The sequence below is a fragment of the Nilaparvata lugens genome, chromosome 9 (genome assembly GCF_014356525.2).
Source record: "Nilaparvata lugens isolate BPH chromosome 9, ASM1435652v1, whole genome shotgun sequence".
In the NCBI taxonomy this organism is placed as follows: Eukaryota; Metazoa; Arthropoda; class Insecta; order Hemiptera; family Delphacidae; genus Nilaparvata; species Nilaparvata lugens.
In genome coordinates this window covers 42,183,192-42,204,935 of record NC_052512.1, presented here as the reverse complement: position 1 = coordinate 42,204,935, position 21,744 = coordinate 42,183,192, and the positions used below count along the sequence as shown (strand labels likewise).

At 36.3% G+C, this 21,744-nt stretch overlaps 1 protein-coding gene across 2 annotated transcripts in view; it reads right to left on the bottom strand.

Moving 5' to 3' along the window:
* The window catches only part of LOC111055698 (tropomyosin-1), a 58,187-nt gene that overhangs the window by 33,994 nt on the left and 2,449 nt on the right, over positions 1 to 21,744 (bottom strand). For both annotated transcript variants that reach the window (XM_039435900.1, XM_039435899.1), the window contains exons 2-5: positions 11,978 to 12,131; positions 9,915 to 10,040; positions 6,893 to 7,026; positions 3,073 to 3,190 (exon numbers count right to left, since the gene is read on the bottom strand). In XM_039435900.1, coding sequence (XP_039291834.1) covers positions 3,073 to 3,190; positions 6,893 to 7,026; positions 9,915 to 10,040; positions 11,978 to 12,091 — 492 coding nt within the window. In that variant the 5' untranslated portion in view covers positions 12,092 to 12,131. The remainder of the gene's footprint in view (positions 1 to 3,072; positions 3,191 to 6,892; positions 7,027 to 9,914; positions 10,041 to 11,977; positions 12,132 to 21,744) is intronic.

Sequence of the window (21,744 nt, the reverse complement as noted above, 5' to 3'; positions counted from 1 at the left end):
CTGACTCACTCACTCACTCACTCACTCACTCGCATAACTAAAAATCTACTGGAACAAAAACGTTCAAATTTGGTAGGTATGTTCAGTTGGCCCTTTAGAGGCGCACTATGAAATCTTTTGGCAATATTTTAACTCTAAGGGTTGTTTTTAAGGGTTTAAAGTTTGTCTTTTAGCATGTATATTCTTCTTCTCCCAATCTCTTAATCATAATTGAAATTTCCATAACATATGTTACTATAGACCTGTAATCTAGATAGAGTACCTCTTCGAAACAGTTGTTAACTGGCAACTAAATTGATAATTTTGTCAGGTTGGCATTAAGTTGAGTTGACTTTGTTAGGTTGGCACCAAGTTGAATATTTAAATGCATTTATCGCGGAAAAATAGATTGGGTACTGCTACTTCAATCCTGGGAATATTATATTACTAGCCGTCAGGCTCGCTTCGCTCGCCATATCCGTTTAGCCAGACGTTTAGTCTGGACTCCCGACTGGATTGTCCTAACATATGATAAAAATGCTCAAATGAAAAATGCAGGCGAGCGAAGCGAGCCTGCTGATCTCATTCTTGGATGATCCAGTCGAGGGTCCAGGGGGCGGAGCCCCCTGGCTAGACGGATATGGCGAGCGAAGCGAGCCTGACGGCTAGTAACCTATAATTTTTATTCATTCATAACTCTACCTTCATTGTATTATCATTCATCCCATCATCATCACCTAGGCTTAAAATACTTCTAGAAAGTCGCCTTTGTAGAATAATAAATAATCCACATGTCAGCTGACTGATTATGAATAATTCTATAGCAATGGTTTACAAAACATCCCACGGCGTGGATTGCTTTCGTGGATTATCGTGGGTCACTTTGCGGCGGGCCTAAGCGTAAGCAAGGTCTATAAATACAGGTCATGACACAATCCCGTGATGCATTGCAAAATCGCCATTTTATGGTTTTCTAGTTCACCAATTTTCAAATTTATCAGCTGTTATCATTATGGATTGATCAACATGATGTGTTATTTTGTTATATTGTTCAAGGGATGTTGCTTGGCTTTGAATTGTAAAATAAATTGTTCCGACAGAATAATAATATTTAGATTCCAACTAGGAACTGAATTGTTGATCTTTAGATTTAATTGATCGGGAACTTGAAACTCTTTTCGAGGATGGCCTCACATATTCCTGTCTTGTCCCAATGCCTTTTGAATTATAATCCTTAAGCTACAAGAATAATTTCTATATTAATTTCATGAATGAAGAATTAATTAATTATTAATAAAATTATTATAATTATTATAATAAAATTATTATTAAGAATTGATGGCCTAATCAAATAGTACTTCGGTCCAAACAAAAATTAAGGTAATTGATTTTATTGCATTAATCGGCCCATTGGGGTTCCAGTAAGATATCTATAGGTGCGTACAGACTTTCGTTCCGCTCCAAGACCGAACGTCACTCCAGCAGAGCGATTGATGATCGACCGGCGAGCAACAGTGGTTCGACCGGGGAACGCAAGAAGATCTAACATCTTCCGTAACGTTCATGATGGGTGCGTGGGTGGAGCGACTGTGGTTCGATGGAGGAACGAGGGCGGTACGAGGGCCGTACGAGGGCGGAGCGTGCTCGGTGCGGGCTGGAAGCGCGAATATGTGTACGCAGCTTTAGGCTAGCTTCACACGCATTCGGTTTCATTCGGTTCGGTTCGTTACCGAAAACGAATGAGTCTTTCATACATGTCAGGTTTCAATTTGTACGGTTCTAATTAGGTATTCTCTTCTCAAGCACAGCTGTGTTTGGATTTTCACAGTTCATGCTGGTATATCTGAATATAAACCTGCGTACACATATTCGTGCTTCCAACCCGCACCGAGCACGCTCCTCCCTCGTACCGCTCTCGTTCCTCCATCGCACGGCAGTCGCTCCGCCTCCGCTCTCCAGTCGCACCCATCATGCACGTTACGGAAGATGTTAGATCTTCTCGCGTTCCCCGGTCGAACCACTGTTGCTCGCCGGTCGATCATCAATCGCTCTGCTGGAGTGACGTTCGGTTGCGGAGCAGAGCGAAAGTCTGTACGCACCTTTAGGTTTCTCGCCAAAATTTCTGAAGGCATAACTTTTGGCAGCCAGAAAACCGCTAAATTTTCGTATTTTTATCAGTTTTTCCACAATATCTCCAAAACCAATTGTTCTATCAATATCATTATCCTATACTTTTTTAAAGAACATTAAATTCCCTACAATTTTTATCCCTGAAACGTTCTTCAATCTCCTATATGAAGCGAGTTATAGCATAGATAAACAATAGCGTAAGTAGATATCCCATGGTATAGGGCGTTTATGTTGCAACTTTTACTGTTATCTCAAGCCGATTACTGTCGATTATTGTAGATTTTTGTTGGGGTGAGAGTGTATGAACGGCACAGTATTGATTGATTGATTGATTGAGTACTTTATTTATGTAGATTACAATATATACTGGCTTATACACTTATATACAATAGCTTACAATACAGCAAAATTATAGATGAATTTACATGATATAGACTAAGAAAATAATTATTGAACTGTATATGATATGAAAAAGCAATTTGTAATATAATAACTATAGATAATAATTATATTGTTATGCATCTACATAAATTGGCGGAGCTTTGGACAAATCAATGTCCATTCTTCGGAAACAATATTAAAAATATCCTCCCCACTAACTCTCTACCAGTATGAGAGACTACAAGAGTCACACAGCTTCACGGGAAAGAACTACGTGGACTATCGGCTTGAGATAACAGTAAAAGTTGCGACATAAACGCCCTATACCATGGGATATCTACTTACGCTATTATTCCTCTATGGTTAAAGCTTGTCAAAAATTGGTAATTTTTTTCAACTTCCAACAAATCACGAAATTGACTGGGCTATAAGTAAACTTTAGACTCAATTTTCTCGAAACCAACAATATGTCACTAGGATACCTTGTATTCTAACCCCTTTATATGTGACCTTAACGAAGAAAGTTTTCTAATGAAATAAAAATTTTAAATCTAAAATTTTCTGTAATTGAATGATATTTACTTCGTCGGATTTTCCGTCAGCGTCCTCAGCCAGGAGTCGGGCTTCCTTCAGCTGATTGGTCAGTTGGTCCATCCTCTCCTCGTCCTGCTGGCTACGGTTTTCCAACACCTTGCACATACTGCAAACATACAAACAAACAAACAATCAACTACATCTTCACTATAATTTACTGCAAACATACAGGCAAAAAAGCATGTACAGCGACGGGAGGAGGATTATGTTGGACAGGATTTGGTTTTGGATGGTGTGAGAGGACGAGGTAGACCTACGATGAGGTGGGGAGATAGAATAGCGGCTGACTTTCGGGAGAGTGGTTAGAGGAGAGAGGAAGCATTGGATAGGGCTTTGTGGAGAGGCAGGATAAGAGAAAGGAATGCCCACCCCATTTGAATGGGATAAGGCACAGCCAAAGCAGAAGAAGAAGAAGAAGAAGAAGAAGAAGAAGAAGAAGAAGAAGAAGAAGAAGAAGAAGAAGAAGAAGAAGAAGAAGAAGAGAAGAAGAAGAAGATGATGATGAAGAAGAAGAAGAAGAAGAAGAAAGAAGAAGAAGAAGAAGAAGAAGAAGAAGAAGAAGAAGAAGAAGATACAGGCAAAAAATCAATCAATCACATCTTTACTATGAATATCAGGGCACCGAGTTTCGCTCGTTATTTATTTATTGACTTTTGATAAACCGAGCACAATAAATTCTTCAAATTGATTGGGGAAGTACTAACAGGCACAGCCCAAAACTGTTTCTTTCCCGAATTTTGATTTATACACTATAAAAAATAGTCCATAAAGTAGGTTATGTTCCACACACTTGAATTCAGATTAAATTTCCAGTTCAAACATTTGAAAACAAAAAATTATATAATTTAGATTATATATGAACTAAATTGAATAACAAAATAACACACACTAATCACTTGAAATTGTCAAATGATGATTAACTTTGAAAACTCTGATATACTATTATTTAGAATGACATACCATGTCATGTCCAAAGACCTTAAAGAGATATAGACCCACAATGCCTATGCCTTCCCAATGATAGCTCTTACTTGAAATTGAAGGCCGCCATTGGGGTATTTTAGCACAAGATATATCTATATATTTGTACTAGCCGTCAGGCTCGCTTCGCTCGCCATATCCGTCCAGCCAGGGGGCTCCACCCCCTGGACCACCGACTGGATCGTCCAAGAATGAGATCAGCAGGCTCGCTTCGCTCGCCTGCATTTTTCATTTGGGCATTTTTATCATATGTTAGGACAACCCAGTCGGGGGTCCAGACTAAACGGCTGGCTAAACGGATATGGCGAGCGAAGCGAGCCTGACTGCTAGTAATATAATATTCCCAGGATTAAAGTAGCAGTGCCCAATCCATTTTTCCGCGATAAATGCATTTAAATCTTCAGCTTGGTGCCAACCTAACAAAGTCAACTCAACTTAATGCCAACCTGACAAAATTATTAATTTAGTTGCCAGTTAACAACTGTTTCGAAGAGGTACTCTATCTAGATTATAGTTCTATAGTAACATATGATATGGAAATTTCAATAATAATTAAGAGATTGGGAGAAGAAGAATATAAATGCAAGACGAACTTTAAACCCTTAAAAACAACCCTTAGAGTTAAAATATTGCCAAAAGTATATATAGAATACTATAGATTACAAAGGCATTGGTATGTAATAATCTTATAGGTTGCCCCCTCAATGGCCGATTTCAATTCCAAGTACGAATTCCAAGCACTAGCGCTGCATGTGAGTCTATGCATCTTTAAGGTCTCTGGTCATGTCAACAAACCAGATATTTTGATGAAACCGATTAAAATTTCTTGAGAATATTTCTCGTGAGATACGGTAAGCTGATTGATTGCAATAGTTCAACAGCTGAACATAATTCTGTCTCACTCCCACACAGGCACTCGTATCTTCTGTTATCAACAGACGTCAAAATTATCATCTGTTCTTCCAAGGATGAATAATTATCATCCTTTATATATCCTTCAGCGAGTTTTCCCATGAATGATACCTAGTGCAATCGAATTTTTGTATCATAAACCTACTATGTTCTGAATTTCGTGAGAATCGTTAGAGCCGTTTTCGAGATCCGATGAAATACAAACATATAAACATCTAAAAATCTAAACATTTAGGGCCGGTTTCCGAGCTCGGGATTTAGCTAAGTCCTAAGCTGCGTACACATATTCGCGCTTCCAACCCGCACCGAGCACGCTCCTCCCTCGTACCACCATCGAACCACAGTCACTCCGCCTCATGAACGTTACGGAAGATGTTAGATTTTCTCGCGTTCCCCGGTCGAACCACTGTTGCTCGCCGGTCGATCATCAATCGCTCTGATGGAGTGACGTTCGGTTGCGGAGCAGAGCGAAAGTCTGTACGCATCTTTAAATTTTAAACTGCAGAAAATTAGCTTTCCAAAACGGGGCGTAGTCACAGCTTTTATAACAGTAGTCGTAGTTTTTATTTCCTCATTTCTATAATTTGAAACGTTTTCCCTTGACGAAATTAAATATTTCTAAATAATTCAAAATAGCTGAAACTTTACACTATTTTCTTTTAATTCTATTTTGTGTTTAATTCTCCAGTTTTTTTGAAATTCAATTCAAACGTTTTGGAAATCCAATTTTCTGACTCCAGCTGTTTCAAGTCTAGGACTTAGCCAAATCCCGAGCTCGGAAACCGGCCCTAAATGTTTAGATGTTTAGATTTTTAGATGTTTATATTTTTGTATTTCACCGGATCTCGAAAACGGCTCTAACGATTTTCACGAAATTTTGAGTATAGTGGGTTTTTGATATCAAAATTTGATTGCTCTAGGTCTCATCCCTGAGAAAAGTCGCTGAAGGACATGAAAAGGATAATTCATCCTTGGAAAAACAGGTGATGATTTCGACGTCTATTGATAACATAAGATGCGTGTGCCTGTGTGGGAGATCAGCTGTGTAATCAATTAGCTTGTCGTATCTAGCGAGAAATCTAGAAATTTTAATTGACTCGATGTACAGTAATCTGATTTGTTGACATGAGATGTTATATAATCATAATATTCATAGTTGATCATTATTTTACAGTTTTAAGTGATTAGTGAGTGCCATTTTTGTTAGATGGTTTGTAAACAATCTAAATTAGAACTTTTCTGTTTTCAAATATCTGGACTAAAATTGGACCTGAATTCAAGTGTATGAAACATAACCTACTTTTTGGTCTATTTATAGTGTATTAATGGAAATTCGGGGAAGAAACAGTTTTGGGCTGTGCCTGTTAGTCCTTCCCCAATCATTTTGAAGAATTGTGTTCTGTTTGTCAATAAATAAATAACGAGCGGAGCTCGGTGCCCCAGTATTATATGATAAACCTCATAGCTGAGAATAAACAATCTAGAAATTTTATAACTCCTACAAACTTCGATAACCTTCTAAAAACTTCTATAAACATAATTATTATAATTTTTGGATAGTAGTTCTCATCGAATTTCCATCTAGCTGTTAACCCTGTTGTCAATGTCTGCAGTAGCAGAGGTCTTCGGGGTGTTTTGCAGCATTTATTTAGGATTTCCGTTAAATAATAATTATATATTAATTAGCATTTGAATAAATGCATTCTCTATTCAATTCCATCTGTAACTTCTATGAACTTTTTGAAACTTTTATAAACAGTATAGACTTTTTTCTGCTCCTAGGTAGAGTTGTTCCGATAATTTACTCATATAATTTCGATATATTCAAACCATATATTGATATTTTTATTTCGATACCAAGTACTTCTGCTATCGATACTTGAGTTGTGGATTAAGAATATTGTGATTGACTGACCGTGATGACTCATCGGCTGCCTGTGACGCCTCAGCCAGTTTGGTCTGTGCAGTTCCGGATCTCTCCTCAGACCGTTCCAGGTCCTCCTCAATCATCTGCACCTTCCTGTTCAGGGCAGCCACCTCGCTCTCAGCCTGCCGAAACACGAACAAATGCATGTATTCAAATGGGACAGTTCACACGGGCGAAACACGAACAAATGCATGTATTCAAATGGGACAGTTCACACGGTTGAAACACAAACAAATGCATGTATTCAAATGGGACAGTTCACACGGTTGAAACACAAACAAATGCATGTATTCAAATGGGACAGTTCACACGGGCGAAACACGAACAAATGCATGTATTCAAATGGGACAGTTCACACGGGCGAAACACGAACAAATGCATGTATTCAAATGGGACAGTTCACACGGTTGAAACACAAACAAATGCATGTATTCAAATGGGACAGTTCACACGGGCGAAACACGAACAAATGCATGTATTCAAATGGGACAGTTCACACGGTTGAAACACAAACAAATGCATGTATTCAAATGGGACAGTTCACACGGGCGAAACACGAACAAATGCATGTATTCAAATGGGACAGTTCACACGGTTGAAACACAAACAAATGCATGTATTCAAATGGGACAGTTCACACGGGCGAAACACGAACAAATGCATGTATTCAAATGGGACAGTTCACACGGTTGAAACACAAACAAATGCATGTATTCAAATGGGACAGTTCACACGGTTGAAACACAAACAAATGCATGTATTCATATGGGACAGTTCACACGGTTCAAACTAACAAATGCATGTATTCAAATAGGACAGTTCACATAGGTGGGTGAGAGGCGGAAGTAAATTGAGACAGTTAGGGCCGGTTTCCCAGCTCGGGATTTAGCTAAGTCTACAGATGAAAATTCCTGTATAATTCAAAATAGCTGAAACCTATTTTCTCTCTTTCTTTACCTTTATTCTCCTCTTTATTTTATTTTGTGTTCAGTTTCCCAGTTTTTCGAAATTTAATATAAACGTGTACTGTGACTACACCCGGTTTTGGAAAGCCAATTTTCTGATTCTAGCTGTTTAAAGCCTTGAACTTGACAAAACAATTATTATCAAACAAAAATCCAAACTAAATGCTGTAAATCACCCCGAAGACTTCTGCTACTGCAAATATTGTCAAACGTCAATAAAAGACAATATCGGTAGAGGTCTCCGGGGTGATTTACAGCATTTAGTTTGGATTTTTGTTTGATAATAATTGTTTTGCCAAGTTCAAGACTTTAAACAGCTAGAGTCATAAAATTGGCTTTCCAAAACCGGGTGTAGTCACAGTCCATGTTTAAATTAAATTTCGAAAAACTGGGAAACTGAACACAAAATAAAATAAAGATAAGAATAAAGGCAAATAGAGAGAGAAAATAGGTTTCAGCTATTTTGAATTAAACAGGAATGTTTCATTTCGTCAAGGAAAAACGTTCCAATTTACAGAAATGAGAAAATAAAAATTATCATGAAAACTACGACTACGCCCTACATTTCGGGAAGCCAATTTTCTGGCTCCAGCTGTTTAAAGTCTAGAACTTGACTGAATCCTCAGCTTGGAAATCGGCCCAAATCCAGCCCTGAGATACAAGCAATATGACAGCAAGCTGCCACCTCGCTCTCAGCCTGGGGAAACACGAACAAATGCATGTATTCAAATAGGACAATTCACACGGGCGGAACACGAACAAATGCGTGTATTCAAATTGGACAATTCACAAGGGCGGAACACGAACAATGCGTGTATTCATATGGGACAGTTCACACGGGCGGAACACAAACAAATGCATGTATTCAAATGGAACAGTTTACACGGACGGAACACAAACAAATGCATGTATTTGAATGAGACAGTTCACACGGCTGGGTGTGAGGCGGAGGGAAATGTACACACGCAGATGAAGAATAAGAAGAAGTAGGAGAAGGAGAAAAGGAAGAAGAAGAACTAATTGAGATATATTTCTACATTGTTAAAATTTATCTGGCAATGCGTAGCTAGAAAAAGATAGCGCTATATGCTTTGTTGAATGATAGACAAGGATGCTTTTGTTAAAGCAGAAGACAGGAGAAGGAGAAGAAGAAAAAAAAGAAGAAGAAGGAGAAGGAGAAGAAGAAGAAGAAGAAGAAGAAGAGGAAGATGAGGAAGATGAGGAAGAAGAGAAAGAAGAGAAAGAAGAGAAAGAATAGAAAGAAGAGAAAGAAAAGGAAAGAGAAAAAGAAGAAGTGAGAGTGGAAGAAGAGGAAAGAGAAAAAGAAAAGGAAGGAGAAGACGACGTAGGACAAGGCGTAACAGGATGATAATATTGAGAAAGGGGAGGAGGTGGAGCAGAAGAAGGAGAAGAAGGAGGAGTGGGAGGAGTAGAAGGAGCAGTAGAAGGAGGAAGATGAGGAGGAGGAGGAGGAGGAGGAGGAGAAGGAGGAGAAGGAGGAGAATGAGAAGAAGGAGGAGAAGGAAAAGTAGGAGGTGGAGAAGGATGAGAAGGGGGAGAAGGAGGAGAAGGAAAAGAAGGAAGAGAAGGAGTGGCAGGAGAAGAAGGAGAAGGAGGAGAAGGAAGAGAAGGAGGAGATGGAGGAGAAGGATGAGAAGGAGTAGGAGGAGGAGTAGAAGCAGGAGAAGGAGGAGGAGGAGGAGAAGGAGGAAAAGGAAGAGAAGGAGGAGAAGGAGGAGAAGAAGTAGAAAGGGAGTAGGATGAAAAGAAGGATGGGAAGAAAAAGGAGAAGAAGGAGAAAAAGGAGGAGAAGGATGAGAAGTTGAAGAAGAACGAGAATGAGGAGAAGAAGGATTCGGAGGAGTAAGAGGTAGTGAATGATGATGAGGAGGAGGAGTTGAAATAGGATGATGATAAATAGGAGAAGAAGAGTGGTGAGGATGAGAAGGCGGATGACAATGAAGATGAGAAGAAGGTGGTGGTAGAGGAGAAGAACAACAAGAAGGAGAAGAAAAGGTGCAGAAAAAGGCGTGGCTGTACTTTACCTGTGTGAGGGACTTCTCCTTCTCTTCGAGGTCCTTGTTGGATTGGTCGAGGTTCTTCTTGTTGAGTTCAAGGTCACTCTCAACTTGGGTCAATTTTTTCTGCAGCTCACGGACATCTTCAAGGACCTGCAAATCAATCAATCATTTATTGTACAAAATATTACAATCATAATATAATTACAATCATAATAATATGATTACAATCATAATAATTATGACATTGGAGGAAAAACTAGGCTGAGCCTGTACTAATTCTCTCCAAAAACTTTGATAAAAAGTTAATGTTGTGCAAATGTTGAAGTTATGTAATCATAATATAATTACAATCATAATATGATTACAATCATAATAATTATGACATTGGAGGATAAACTAGGCTGAGCCTGTACTAATTCTCTCCAAAAATTTTGATAAAAAGTTAACCCTGGAAAGCGTTGTCCAGAGGTTGAGGTTATGATATCACGCACTGATTGAAAAAGACTAAGAAATTGTCAAAATCCACAGATGTATTGATACTTAGAAAGACCGGTTTCGGTTATTACACCATTGTCAATCTCTCATAAACTAAAACCATAGAGAAACAATAGCGTAAGTAGATATCCCATGGTATACAGCATTTATGTCGCAACTTTTACTGTCATCTCAAGCCGATTACTGTCGATTATTGTCGATTTTTACTGTTTTGTTGGGGTGAGAGTGTATGAACGGCACAATATGAGAGACTACCAGCGTCATAAAGCTTCACAGGAAAGAACTACATGGACTATCAGCTTGAGATAACAGTAAAACTTGCGACATAAACGCCCTCTACCATGGGATATCTACTATGCTATCGTTTCTCTATGATATTACAATCATAATATAATTATGACATTGAAGGAAAACTAGGCTGAACCTGTAATAATTCTCTCCAAAAATTTTGATGTAAAGTTGATGTCCAAAGTTGAGGTTATGATATCACAACACACTGCTTCGTCACTTGATTTTTGGTCCAGGAATAATGATTATTTGAAGATATAATATACAGAGTGATTCTTAATTATGGTAAAATAGTGTTCACTCCTCATAAAACAGCAAACTTTTGTGGTGTAATGTAGTACATAAAGATACATTTTTTTTTAAATTCAGTTTACACAGCTTACACAATTCTTTTCAGAATTGAGTTCTCTACAGTTCTTATTGAGGGAAATTATTTGTTTACTGGTCATTGAAGAAAGTTATTGGGCATCAAACGTAGAGGTCTGGGTTTTTCTAATTAGATTTTTTGCATATTTTAACTTTTCTCTCAAAAACTATTCACACTACAGCTTCCAGACTAGTTTTATTCAATTTTTCAGATATATTCTCATATGAATCCACCATAAGTTTTTCAAAAAGTAGTCCCCGAACAATTCAGCATCGGTGTATTTTCACCAGAGAAACTGAATTCCGGGCGAAATCTCTCACTCTGTATAGCTCGCTAATGAAGCGTTTATGAATAAATAATGTTTATAAAAACTTTTTTTCTTATTTTTATTTCTACTAGCACGTATTGAATTATTTTACCATAATCAAGAATCGCCCCGTATATTACATATTCGATGTTATTCAATAAAATAAATGGAAAGATACATTGAAGCTCCCCGTGTATCTTTTCGGTTGCAACAGATTCTTTCGAGAAGATACAGAAGAGCATCTGTTGCAGCCGAAAAGATACATGAAAGCTCCTTGTGTATCTTCTTGAATGGAGCACGTTGCTTTTGAGAAGATGCAAAAAAGCGTCTCTGTTGCTTATTGAAAGATCAATTGAAGCTTGTTGTGTATTTTTCGGATGCAACACGTTGCTTTCGAGAAGATACAGAAGAGCATCTGTTGCTTATGGAAAGATACACCAGGAGCTATATCTTCCAATAAGCAACAGATGCTCTCTTGTATCCTCTTGAAAGCAACGTGTTGCAACCGTAATGATACACAAGATACTCAATCATCTTTACTGATGAGTTGAGTGAAGCTAGGAGGCCGACCTCCAAGGCCTTGAAGGATAATCTTAATAAACAGACAAACAAACAAACAAACAAACAAACCTTGTCAGCCCTCATGTTGGCATCCTTGGCCTGACCCTCGCAGGTGTCGGCCTTGTCCATAGCTGTGTCCTTCTCCATTTTCATGGCCTGCATCTTCTTCTTGATCGCGTCCATCTTGGATTTTCTTCTTTTTCTCCTTCTCTACTGGACCAAACTGCAACAAAAAACGAAAAATAGAAATGGAATGAAAATTCACAACAAATATGTTCCCATAAATGATACAGTATCAACAGAATTTATGATACAGTATCACCAGAATTTATGATACAGTATCTCCACACATGATACAATATCAACAGAATATGATACAATATCACCACAAATGATACAGTATCAACATGATGATCAAGCCAATGACTCATCTCCGAGGATTAAAACTTCTGAGTATTTTGCATGTGTTATATTTCCATAGACTAAGTTTAGTGCATTCTGTGATATTAATTTAAGTTGATAATATATTACTTCCCTTGCCCTACTACCATAGGTAGGGAAAGTATTGCTTTCCAAAAAAAAGGTACCCCAATTTCATGTTTTCTATACGTTTCAAGGTCCCCTGAGTCCAAAAACATGATTTTTGGGTATTGGTCTGTGTGTATGTGTGTATGTGTGTGTGTGTGTGTGTGTGTGTGTGTGTGTGTGTGGTGTGGTGTGTGTGTGTTGTGTGTGTGTGTGTGTGTGTGTGTGTGTGTGTGTGTGTGTGTGTGTGTGTGTGTGTGTGTGTGTGTGTGTGTGTGTGTATGTGTGTATGTCTGTGAACACCATAACTCCATTCCTAATTAACCGATTGACTTGAAATTTCAAACTCAAGGTCCTTATACCATGAGGATCCGACAATAAGAAATTCAATTCAAGATGGCGAAAAAAATGGCGGATAATTACTGAAAAACCATGTTTTTCACGGTTTTCTCGAAAATGGCTCCAACGATTTTCTACAAATTTATATCATGAATAGCTCTATTCATAAGCCCTCATCAACCGACATGAGTCTCATTTCTGGGAAAATTTCAGAAGCTCCGTAATATTCTTGAGAAAAAATGGCGGATGATTACTAAAAAACCATGTTTTTCACGATCTCCTCAAAAATAACTTGACCGATTTTTTTTCAATACCCTGTATAGTTATTTATCAGCTCTATCAACTGGCATGAGCCTCCTTTCTGGGAAACCAATGGGGGGTCCACCCCATCCTTGAGAAATGGACTTAGTAGCCTACTTCTCGTGCATGAGGTAGGTAGGTAGCGCAGTTCATAAGAAGAACACATAGTCGAAATATTTCATCTGTAGAACAGCTGTTTTTACGACTTTAAAAAAATAACGACTAAAAAAAATCATCGAATTTCACAATTCACACAAAGTTCTCTGAAAACAATAATTATAAATATATACACATATACAGAGGTCTGATCGTAGTTTCAAATATGAGCAAGGAAGGTTGTGTGAGTGTACCACACCAGATTTTTTGTTATTGTAATGATATGACTTATCTGTAAATTGACTTAGTCTAATATACTAAGTATATTATATATATCTAGTCTTGATGTATTTCTTTGGCTGAAATAAATCATTGAACATAAAAACACTTCACTTTTGTACAAATTAATAAAAACAATAAAAAAACTTGTAGTAACCTTTATTATTAAAAACATTAAAATATTTCAACTATATTTGTCGAAATATTTTAAAGTTTTTAATAATAAAGGGTACTATAAGTCTTTTAAATTGTTTTTATTAATTTGTATCAACATAATGTGAAACAGTATCATCTCAACTTGATACACAACACCATAATTCGATACAAAACTTCCAAACTTTGAATGAATTCTACATGACATGACATATCTTCTTAAGCCAATCTGTTCCCAACAGAGGTACACATCAGTGGAGAGGATAGGGCGATAGCATTGCCGATTCTGTGCCTTGTCACTGCCTCCTATAGAAGAAAGGTAATTTCTGATGTAATATCAACTGTTCATCATTTCAGAGAATAATCAATTATATTATGATATACGGAAAGAGCTGAATATCTTCTGCCTGAATGAGATAATTGCATCTTATCTTCAGCAATGGAAAGAGCATGTGGAACGAATGTCAGCTGATAGGCTTCCTCAAAGAATTTTCAAGTATAAACCGGTAGGCAAAAGAGACATAGGCAGGCCACGGAAAAGATGGCAATGATCATTATATTTATTATAAAATGTATTATGTTTATGTTTCAGGGAGTAAAGTAAGTACTTTAGACAGTAGGTGGAGGAAAAATTATTGATTGATCGAATCAAAGAAGATTATGACATAATCTTCAGCCCTTTAGTGCCAAAACGTATTGGACCCGAATTTTCTAGCACCCATAATATTCCAACAGCTCCTTTGGTGTGTGTTTGTGTATGCTGCATGTAAGCGATAGCCCACTTGGTATACAGAAATAGATTCGCATTCTCGTGGGGCTGAGAGGCTCAGGGTGAGTGAGAGAGAGAGAGTGTGTGTGTGAGAGAGACTACAGAGAGAAGGAACGGAAGAGGGTTGAGAGGAATTCGACTAGACAAAAATAGATCGCTAGCAACTCGACTCTAGTCTTCTCTCGACTACTTTTGGTTGTGACCGAATTTCAATGTTTACTTTGAAAAATTCAAATTTTGAGTCAGACGTTTTGAAGTCAGGGAATTTTATAGGAGAGCATTGTTGTCACGTTTCATTGATAAATAATATCAACATACAGATTGGAGAGTTTCACAATAATATTTAGCAAAGAAATTATGAAATATGCAAAAGTTGAGGTATCACTGTGATGTTTTCAGATGAAACGCCAAGATTGGACCTTTCTCAACAGAATAGACAATAAGAGACAGACAGAGTGATAGAGAGTTATTGAGTGTGAGGGAGAGAGAGTGTGTGTGAGGAAGAGAGAGTGAGATTAGATTAGATATCTCTATTTATGTATGTTACAATATAACAATGAAGTGTGTGAGGAAGAGAGAAGGAGATTAGATTAGATTAGATAAGATTTCTTTATTTATGTATGTTACAATATTAGAATAGAGTGTGTGAGGAAGAGAGAGGGAGATTAGACTAGATTTCTTTATTTATGTATGTTACAATATAACAATAGAGTGTGTGAGGAAGAGAGAGGAAGATTAGATTAGATTTATCTATTTATGTATGCTACAATATTTACTGGCTTATACACTAATTTACATTAAAATGACGGTAATGCTAATTATTCAACGAATTTTACAAAGTATAGATAATTAATCAATGAGAATGAAGATTGAATGCAATTAGAATAACGATAATATGATATGTTAACGATGATATATTGTGATGTAACTTCATAAATCGGCGGTGTTTCAACAAATAATAATTGTCGATTCTCTAAGGAGGATATACAATAATATCCTTCCCATTAACACACGACCGGGTTGTGATGAATTAGAGCTGTTGGGAATTATAACTCGAAGTAATGTTCAAAATAAGAAATTCTACTTAATAAGTTAAAATCTAGTTGATTTGAATCTTAGAATTATGGGATGAATGAATGAATTGATTTAGAATGAGTAATAGTAAATACACTATTGCATTGATAAATTAAATTAGATAAATAGAACAAACGTTATAGGGTGAGATATAAATTTACATTTTAGAAATTGATTGAGTAATATCATAGAGAAACAATTATAACGTAAGTAGATATCCCATGGTATAGGGCGTTTATGTCGCAACTTTTACTGTTATCTCAAGCTGATAGTCCACGTAGTTCTTTCCCATGCAGCTGTGTGACGCTGGTAGTTTCTCAAATTGTGCCGTTCATTCACTCTCACCCCAACAAAACAGTAACAATTGACAATAATCGACAGTAATCGGCTTGAGATAACAGTAAAGGTTGCGATATAAACGCCCTATACCATGGGATATCTACTTACGCTATTGTTTCTCTATGGTAATATTGACAATATACAATACTAAAGAACAGAAAATCTTGAGATGGGAAGATGAATATGTATCATGTGGAAAGGAGATGGAATGAATGGAATGAAGAATGGAAAAGAAGGGAGATTAGAATATCTGTCATGCAGTGCTCTAGGGTTGGACAGACTCAGTCATTTTCTCTATAAGATACTTTTCCAAAAACAGGATAAAGCCCGTTCGGCTCTCAATGCATCTAATAGGGTTGGGAAACTCATTCCATTCACGACAAGCACTGACAAGGAACGATTTAGAATAGATAATGGTTCGATGATTTGGTATCCTCAGAATATTTGCACCAGTTCTAGTATGGGAAGCGTGTATCCTCTTACCATCAGAAACATGAGAGCACGGAAGAGAGAGAGAGAGAGAGATTGATTGATTGATTGATTGATTGAGTACTTTATTTATGTAGATTACAATATATAATGGCTTATACACTATTACACAATAGCTTACAATACAGCGAAATTATAGATGAATTTACATAATATAGACTAAGAAAATAATTATTGAACTGTATATGATATGAAAGAGCAATTTGTAATATAATAACTGTAGATAATTATATTGTAATGCTTGTACATAAATTGGCGGAGACTTGGACATATCAATGTCCATTCTTCGGAAAGAATATTAAAAATATCGTCCGCACTAACTCTCTACCAAAGAAGGGAGAGAGAGTGCAAGAGAGTGATGGAGAGAGATAGTGTGAGATTGAGTATTGATTGATTGGGTGTTTTACCTATGAAAATTACAATACTGGCTCAAAAAGTTATTGAACGAGCGTGAGAGAGTTCTCACTTTTGACTTACCGGAGGCCAAAGTGGTTTCCGTCTGTTTGTATGTTCTACAATAACTCTAGAAAGAATTGATCAATCAGCTTCAAATTTTGAGCACGTAATCTTCAAGCCTTTTTACAGGTCAAGTTCGTTGGACAAAAAATTGACTCACTTCTTCGTCCTTTTTCAAGATATGAGAATAACATTGAAAGTGCAAAAGAAAAAAATTGTTTTGATTTATCATTATTTTATCAGTCAGCTGGAATTATTTACAGACAAAATTTGTACATTAACAAGCTGATAGGGTTGAAATATCAATGCGCGGTTCTCGCCATCTATTTCCTCTTAAAACTCTGTATTGGAATCATGAATCGTATCATGAATTTGGATTCATATGAGTGACAAAATATTGAAAATATCAAAAATTTTGAAGTGAAAGTAATTTTTGTAGAGTGATTTTTCATCTCAAACAGAAACCCCAATGAAAACCTACTGTCAATTTTATTCTTGTTTCTATGAATTTGATCGATTCTGTATAATTCAAATTCAAATTCAAATTGTTTTATTCATAAAATATTACATATTCACAAAATATAAAAGTGTTATAAATCTATATATATATAAAAGCGAAATGGCACTCACTCACTGACTGACTGACCTGACTCACTCACTCACTCACTCACTCACTCACTCACTCGCATAACTAAGCGAGCCTGCTGATCTCATTCTTGGACGATCCAGTCGGGGGTCCAGAGGGCGGAGCCCCCTGGCTAGACGGATATGGCGAGCGAAGCGAGCCTGATGGCTAGTTACATGAATAAATTCTCGCTGCCTGGATGATTTGTCCGTGTGCAGGGAGGAGTCGCAAATTATCAGACAGAGTGCAAACACTAGCAATGATAAAATAAATTAGAAACTATGAATAATAAATAAATTTGAAAGAATAATAAGAGAGTTTATTTTAATAATAAATTTTAAAACTAAAGATAGAAAAAAAACAATAAATAAATAAAATAAAAGTGTCAGCTCGACGGCGGTTAAAGGGCTGAGTTGGGAGTAATATAGCTTTATTAGCGTGGTACTGTGTGTAATATTTGAATGTTATTCTGTGTTCAGAACTAGAAATATTCATCTATATGGAGAATGTAGAAGAGCCTCCGCAGCATCTGAACTGATGCAGAAAAAAATAATGTATAATGGATAATTAGAAGTTGTGGGTTTCAAAGATTTCAATACAACAGTCCTTGAGCGAGTTCTCCAACCAGGGGGCGCTAGTTATAATTTTGAGTCGAATTCATATATCAATATGAACTGAGATAGAGTTGAAGATTAGATAAGATTAGATTAGATTTATTTATATGTATGTTACAATATGAAGAGAGAGAGAGAGAGAGTGAGAGAGAGATTGATCGATTAGAGGCTTGATCCACCTCCATCACGGGTCGACCTGGCATTGCAGAGAGAGAGAAGGAGAGAGAGTGAGAGAGTAAGAGAAGGAGTGGGTGAGAGAGAGAGAATTGAATTGAATTGCTACCTTTATTGAAATAAAATTTCTGTCTTACTTCAACTGTAGGATGGCGCTCTCTCTCTCACACATAACCGTCTGATACAATTCTGATTCAAAATAGAGAGAGATTGATTGAGTACTTTACTTATGTAGATTACAATATATACTGGCTTATACACTTATATAGAATAGCTCACAATACAGCAAAATTATAGATGAATTTACATAATACAGACTAAGAAAATAATTATTGAACTGTATATGATATGAAAAAGCAATTTGTAATATAATAACTATAGATAATAATTATATTGTTATGCATGTACATAAATTGGCGGAGCTTTGGACATATCAATGTCCATTCTTCGGAAAGAATATTGAAAATATCCTCCCCAACTCTCTACCAAATGAGAGAGAGAGAGAGAGTGAGAGAGAGAGAGAGTGTGAGGGTGAGCAAATGATGGAAGAGTATCTCTCTACCAAAAAAAGAGATAGAGAGTGGAAGAGAGAAGGAGGGAGTTGAAGAAGATGTAGAAGAAGAAGGAAGAAGAAGAAGAAGAAAAAGAAGAAGAATGCGTGAGTGAGAGAGAACTTGAGGGTGACACAGAAAATATGTGAGAGAGGTAGTAAATGTTAAGAGAAGCTGATTTGTTATAGTAGCATGTTTTTGAGTCAGCTTCTAGGACAGCGTCTATTTTGAGCCAGGCAGAGTCCCAGAGAGATGGGAGATATTTTTAGATTTTGGTTCAAGAGAGAATGAGTTTGAGCCCCCAGCTTAGCCGACTTTGTTCAAGCCACGGAGAAATTTCAAAATGCATAAAATTGTGAGACACCTTATTATGAAAATAATGTTTCAACATTATTTCCGACCGAGCATTATTATGACCGAGCGAAGTGAGTTAAATCATAGAGAAACAATAGCGTAAGTAGATATCCCTTGGTATAGGGCGTTTATGTCGCAGCTTTTACTGTTATCTGAAGCCGATTACTGTCGATTATTGTCAATTTTTACTGTTTTGTTGGGGTGAGAGTGTATGAACGGCACAATTTGATTGATTGATTGATTGAGTACTTAATTCATGTAGATTACAATATATGCTGTCTTATACACTTATATACAGTACAATACAGCAAAATTATAGATGAATTTACATGATATAGACTAAGAAAATAATTATTGAACTGTATATGATATGAAAAAGCAATTTGTAATATAATAACTATAGATAATAATTATATTGTTATGCATCTACATAAATTGGCGGAGCTTTGGACATATCAATGTCCATTCTTCGGAAAGAATATTAAAAATATCCCCCCCCCACTAACTCTCTACCAAAGCGTTAATTTCATTATTTAAACTAAGGATTTATTTATTAATGGAAATATTGTAAAAGTTTTAATCAATATGAATATTTAAGAGAAAAAAAAACAGAAAATTGATGAAGTAAAATAATTATATAGGTAGATAAGATCAAATAATTGATTAATAAAATGAATAGGCTGAAGTAGATCAGGGTAATCAACTTTCAGTAATATACAGCAGTATGCAGTGGATAATTGAAATAACATGAGTTTATATTATATATATATATATATAATATATATATATATATATATATATATTATATATAATATATATATATTATATAATTCGTTCTATAACCAATTTGTGAGACTACAATTTAAGAGACTACCAGCGTCACACAGCTGCATAGGAAAGAACTACGTGAACTATCGGCTTGGGATAACAGTAAAAGTTGCGACATAAACGCCCTATACCATGGGATATTATCTACTTATGCTATAGTTTCTCTATGATTAAATTGATAAACGATACTTAACAATGGTCCTTCTTCATAATTATTTCTCCAATATTATCCATTATTATAGACCGAACGTAGTGAGGTCTATGTATCAACAATTTTAAAATAGTTGAGAAATATTTATATCAGACTAGCCGTAAGGCTCGCTTTGCTCGCCATATCCGTCTAGTCCAAGAATGAGATCGGCAGGCTCGCTTCGCTCGCCTGCATTTATATCATATGTTAGGACGATCCAGACAGGGATCCAGACTAAACGGGCTCGCTTCGCTCTCCAGACGGCTAGTAATACAATATTCCCAGGAATAGCTCTGATTGAAGTAGCAGTGCCCAATCAATTTTTCCGCGATAAATGCATTTCAATCTTCAACTTGGTGCCAACCTAACAAAGTCAACTCAACTTAATGCCAACCTGACAAAATTTTTAATTTAGTTACCAGAACAACTGTTTCGAAGAGGTACTCTCTCTAGATTATAGTTCTATATTAACATATGTTATGGACATTTTTCAATTATAATTGAGAGAATAAGAAGAATATATATGCTAGAAGACGAACTTTAAACCATTAAAAGTCACCCTTAGAGTTAAAATATCGCCAAAAGATTTCTTAGTGCGCCTCTAAAGGGCCAACTGAACATACCTACCAAATTTGAACGTTTTTGGTCCGGTAGATTTTTAGTTCTGCGAGTGAGTGAGTCCGTCAGTCAGTCAGTCAGTGAGTGCCATTTCGCTTTTATATATATAGATTATTGACCGAACGTAGTGAGGTCTATGTTTTAACTCGGATTTTCTCATGTCTGTCTGTATGTAACGCGATTACGGCCAAACGCGTTGATAGAATTCGATGAGATTTGACAGGAATATTCCTTTTTCAACTGCGCGTCCATATATACACAAGGTTTTTTTTGAAATTTTGCATTTTAAGGATAATATTAGAAAAAAAGGAATCCCTCCATACTCTGATATCACTTCATATATAAATCTACTTTGAAGATGGGATCAATCAGACTATAGAATTATCCATATTCAATCAGCTGACAAGTGGATTATAAATTCATTGCATGCATTACACAGATGTCTGGCCTTGTCTATTTCTATAAGGTAGGGTTTCAATATTTTTTATGATGCGTGCCCATCAGTATCAATATTCTCACATTTGAAAAACAAATTCAATAGGGGATTGAAAATAAAAAAAAAGATTAAATGAACTAAATAAATGCTAAAGAAATATTATAATATTCCTGATTTAGAAAGATTAATTTTTAAATAGTTGAGAAAAATTTTCATCAGATGGAAAGATTATCACGGAGCTGGATAAATTATAATATGGAATACAAATTCAAACGTGAACTGAGTTTATAACATAAGTGGGTTTTTGATCTTGGAGAAAACAAATAACAGTTCTTGAGAGTTAATTATGATTCAACTGTGAATTGTGATTCAACTGAATCAACTAGAACAGGTGACATCAGATACTTGTGGATGACAAAACTGTGTGAGGTCTACTGTTCACAGAACTACTAGTTATTATCCATTTTCTGTAGATGAAATTACAAATCATGATCAGGAAAGAATAACAGGCTCAAATGGCTGAAAACTATTCTGTTCCCAAATTTTGATAATTAATAACAAGTGAATATATAAATTATTTATGTGAATCTTCTCTATTCAAGAGATAATAATGTGAAATATCTGTAG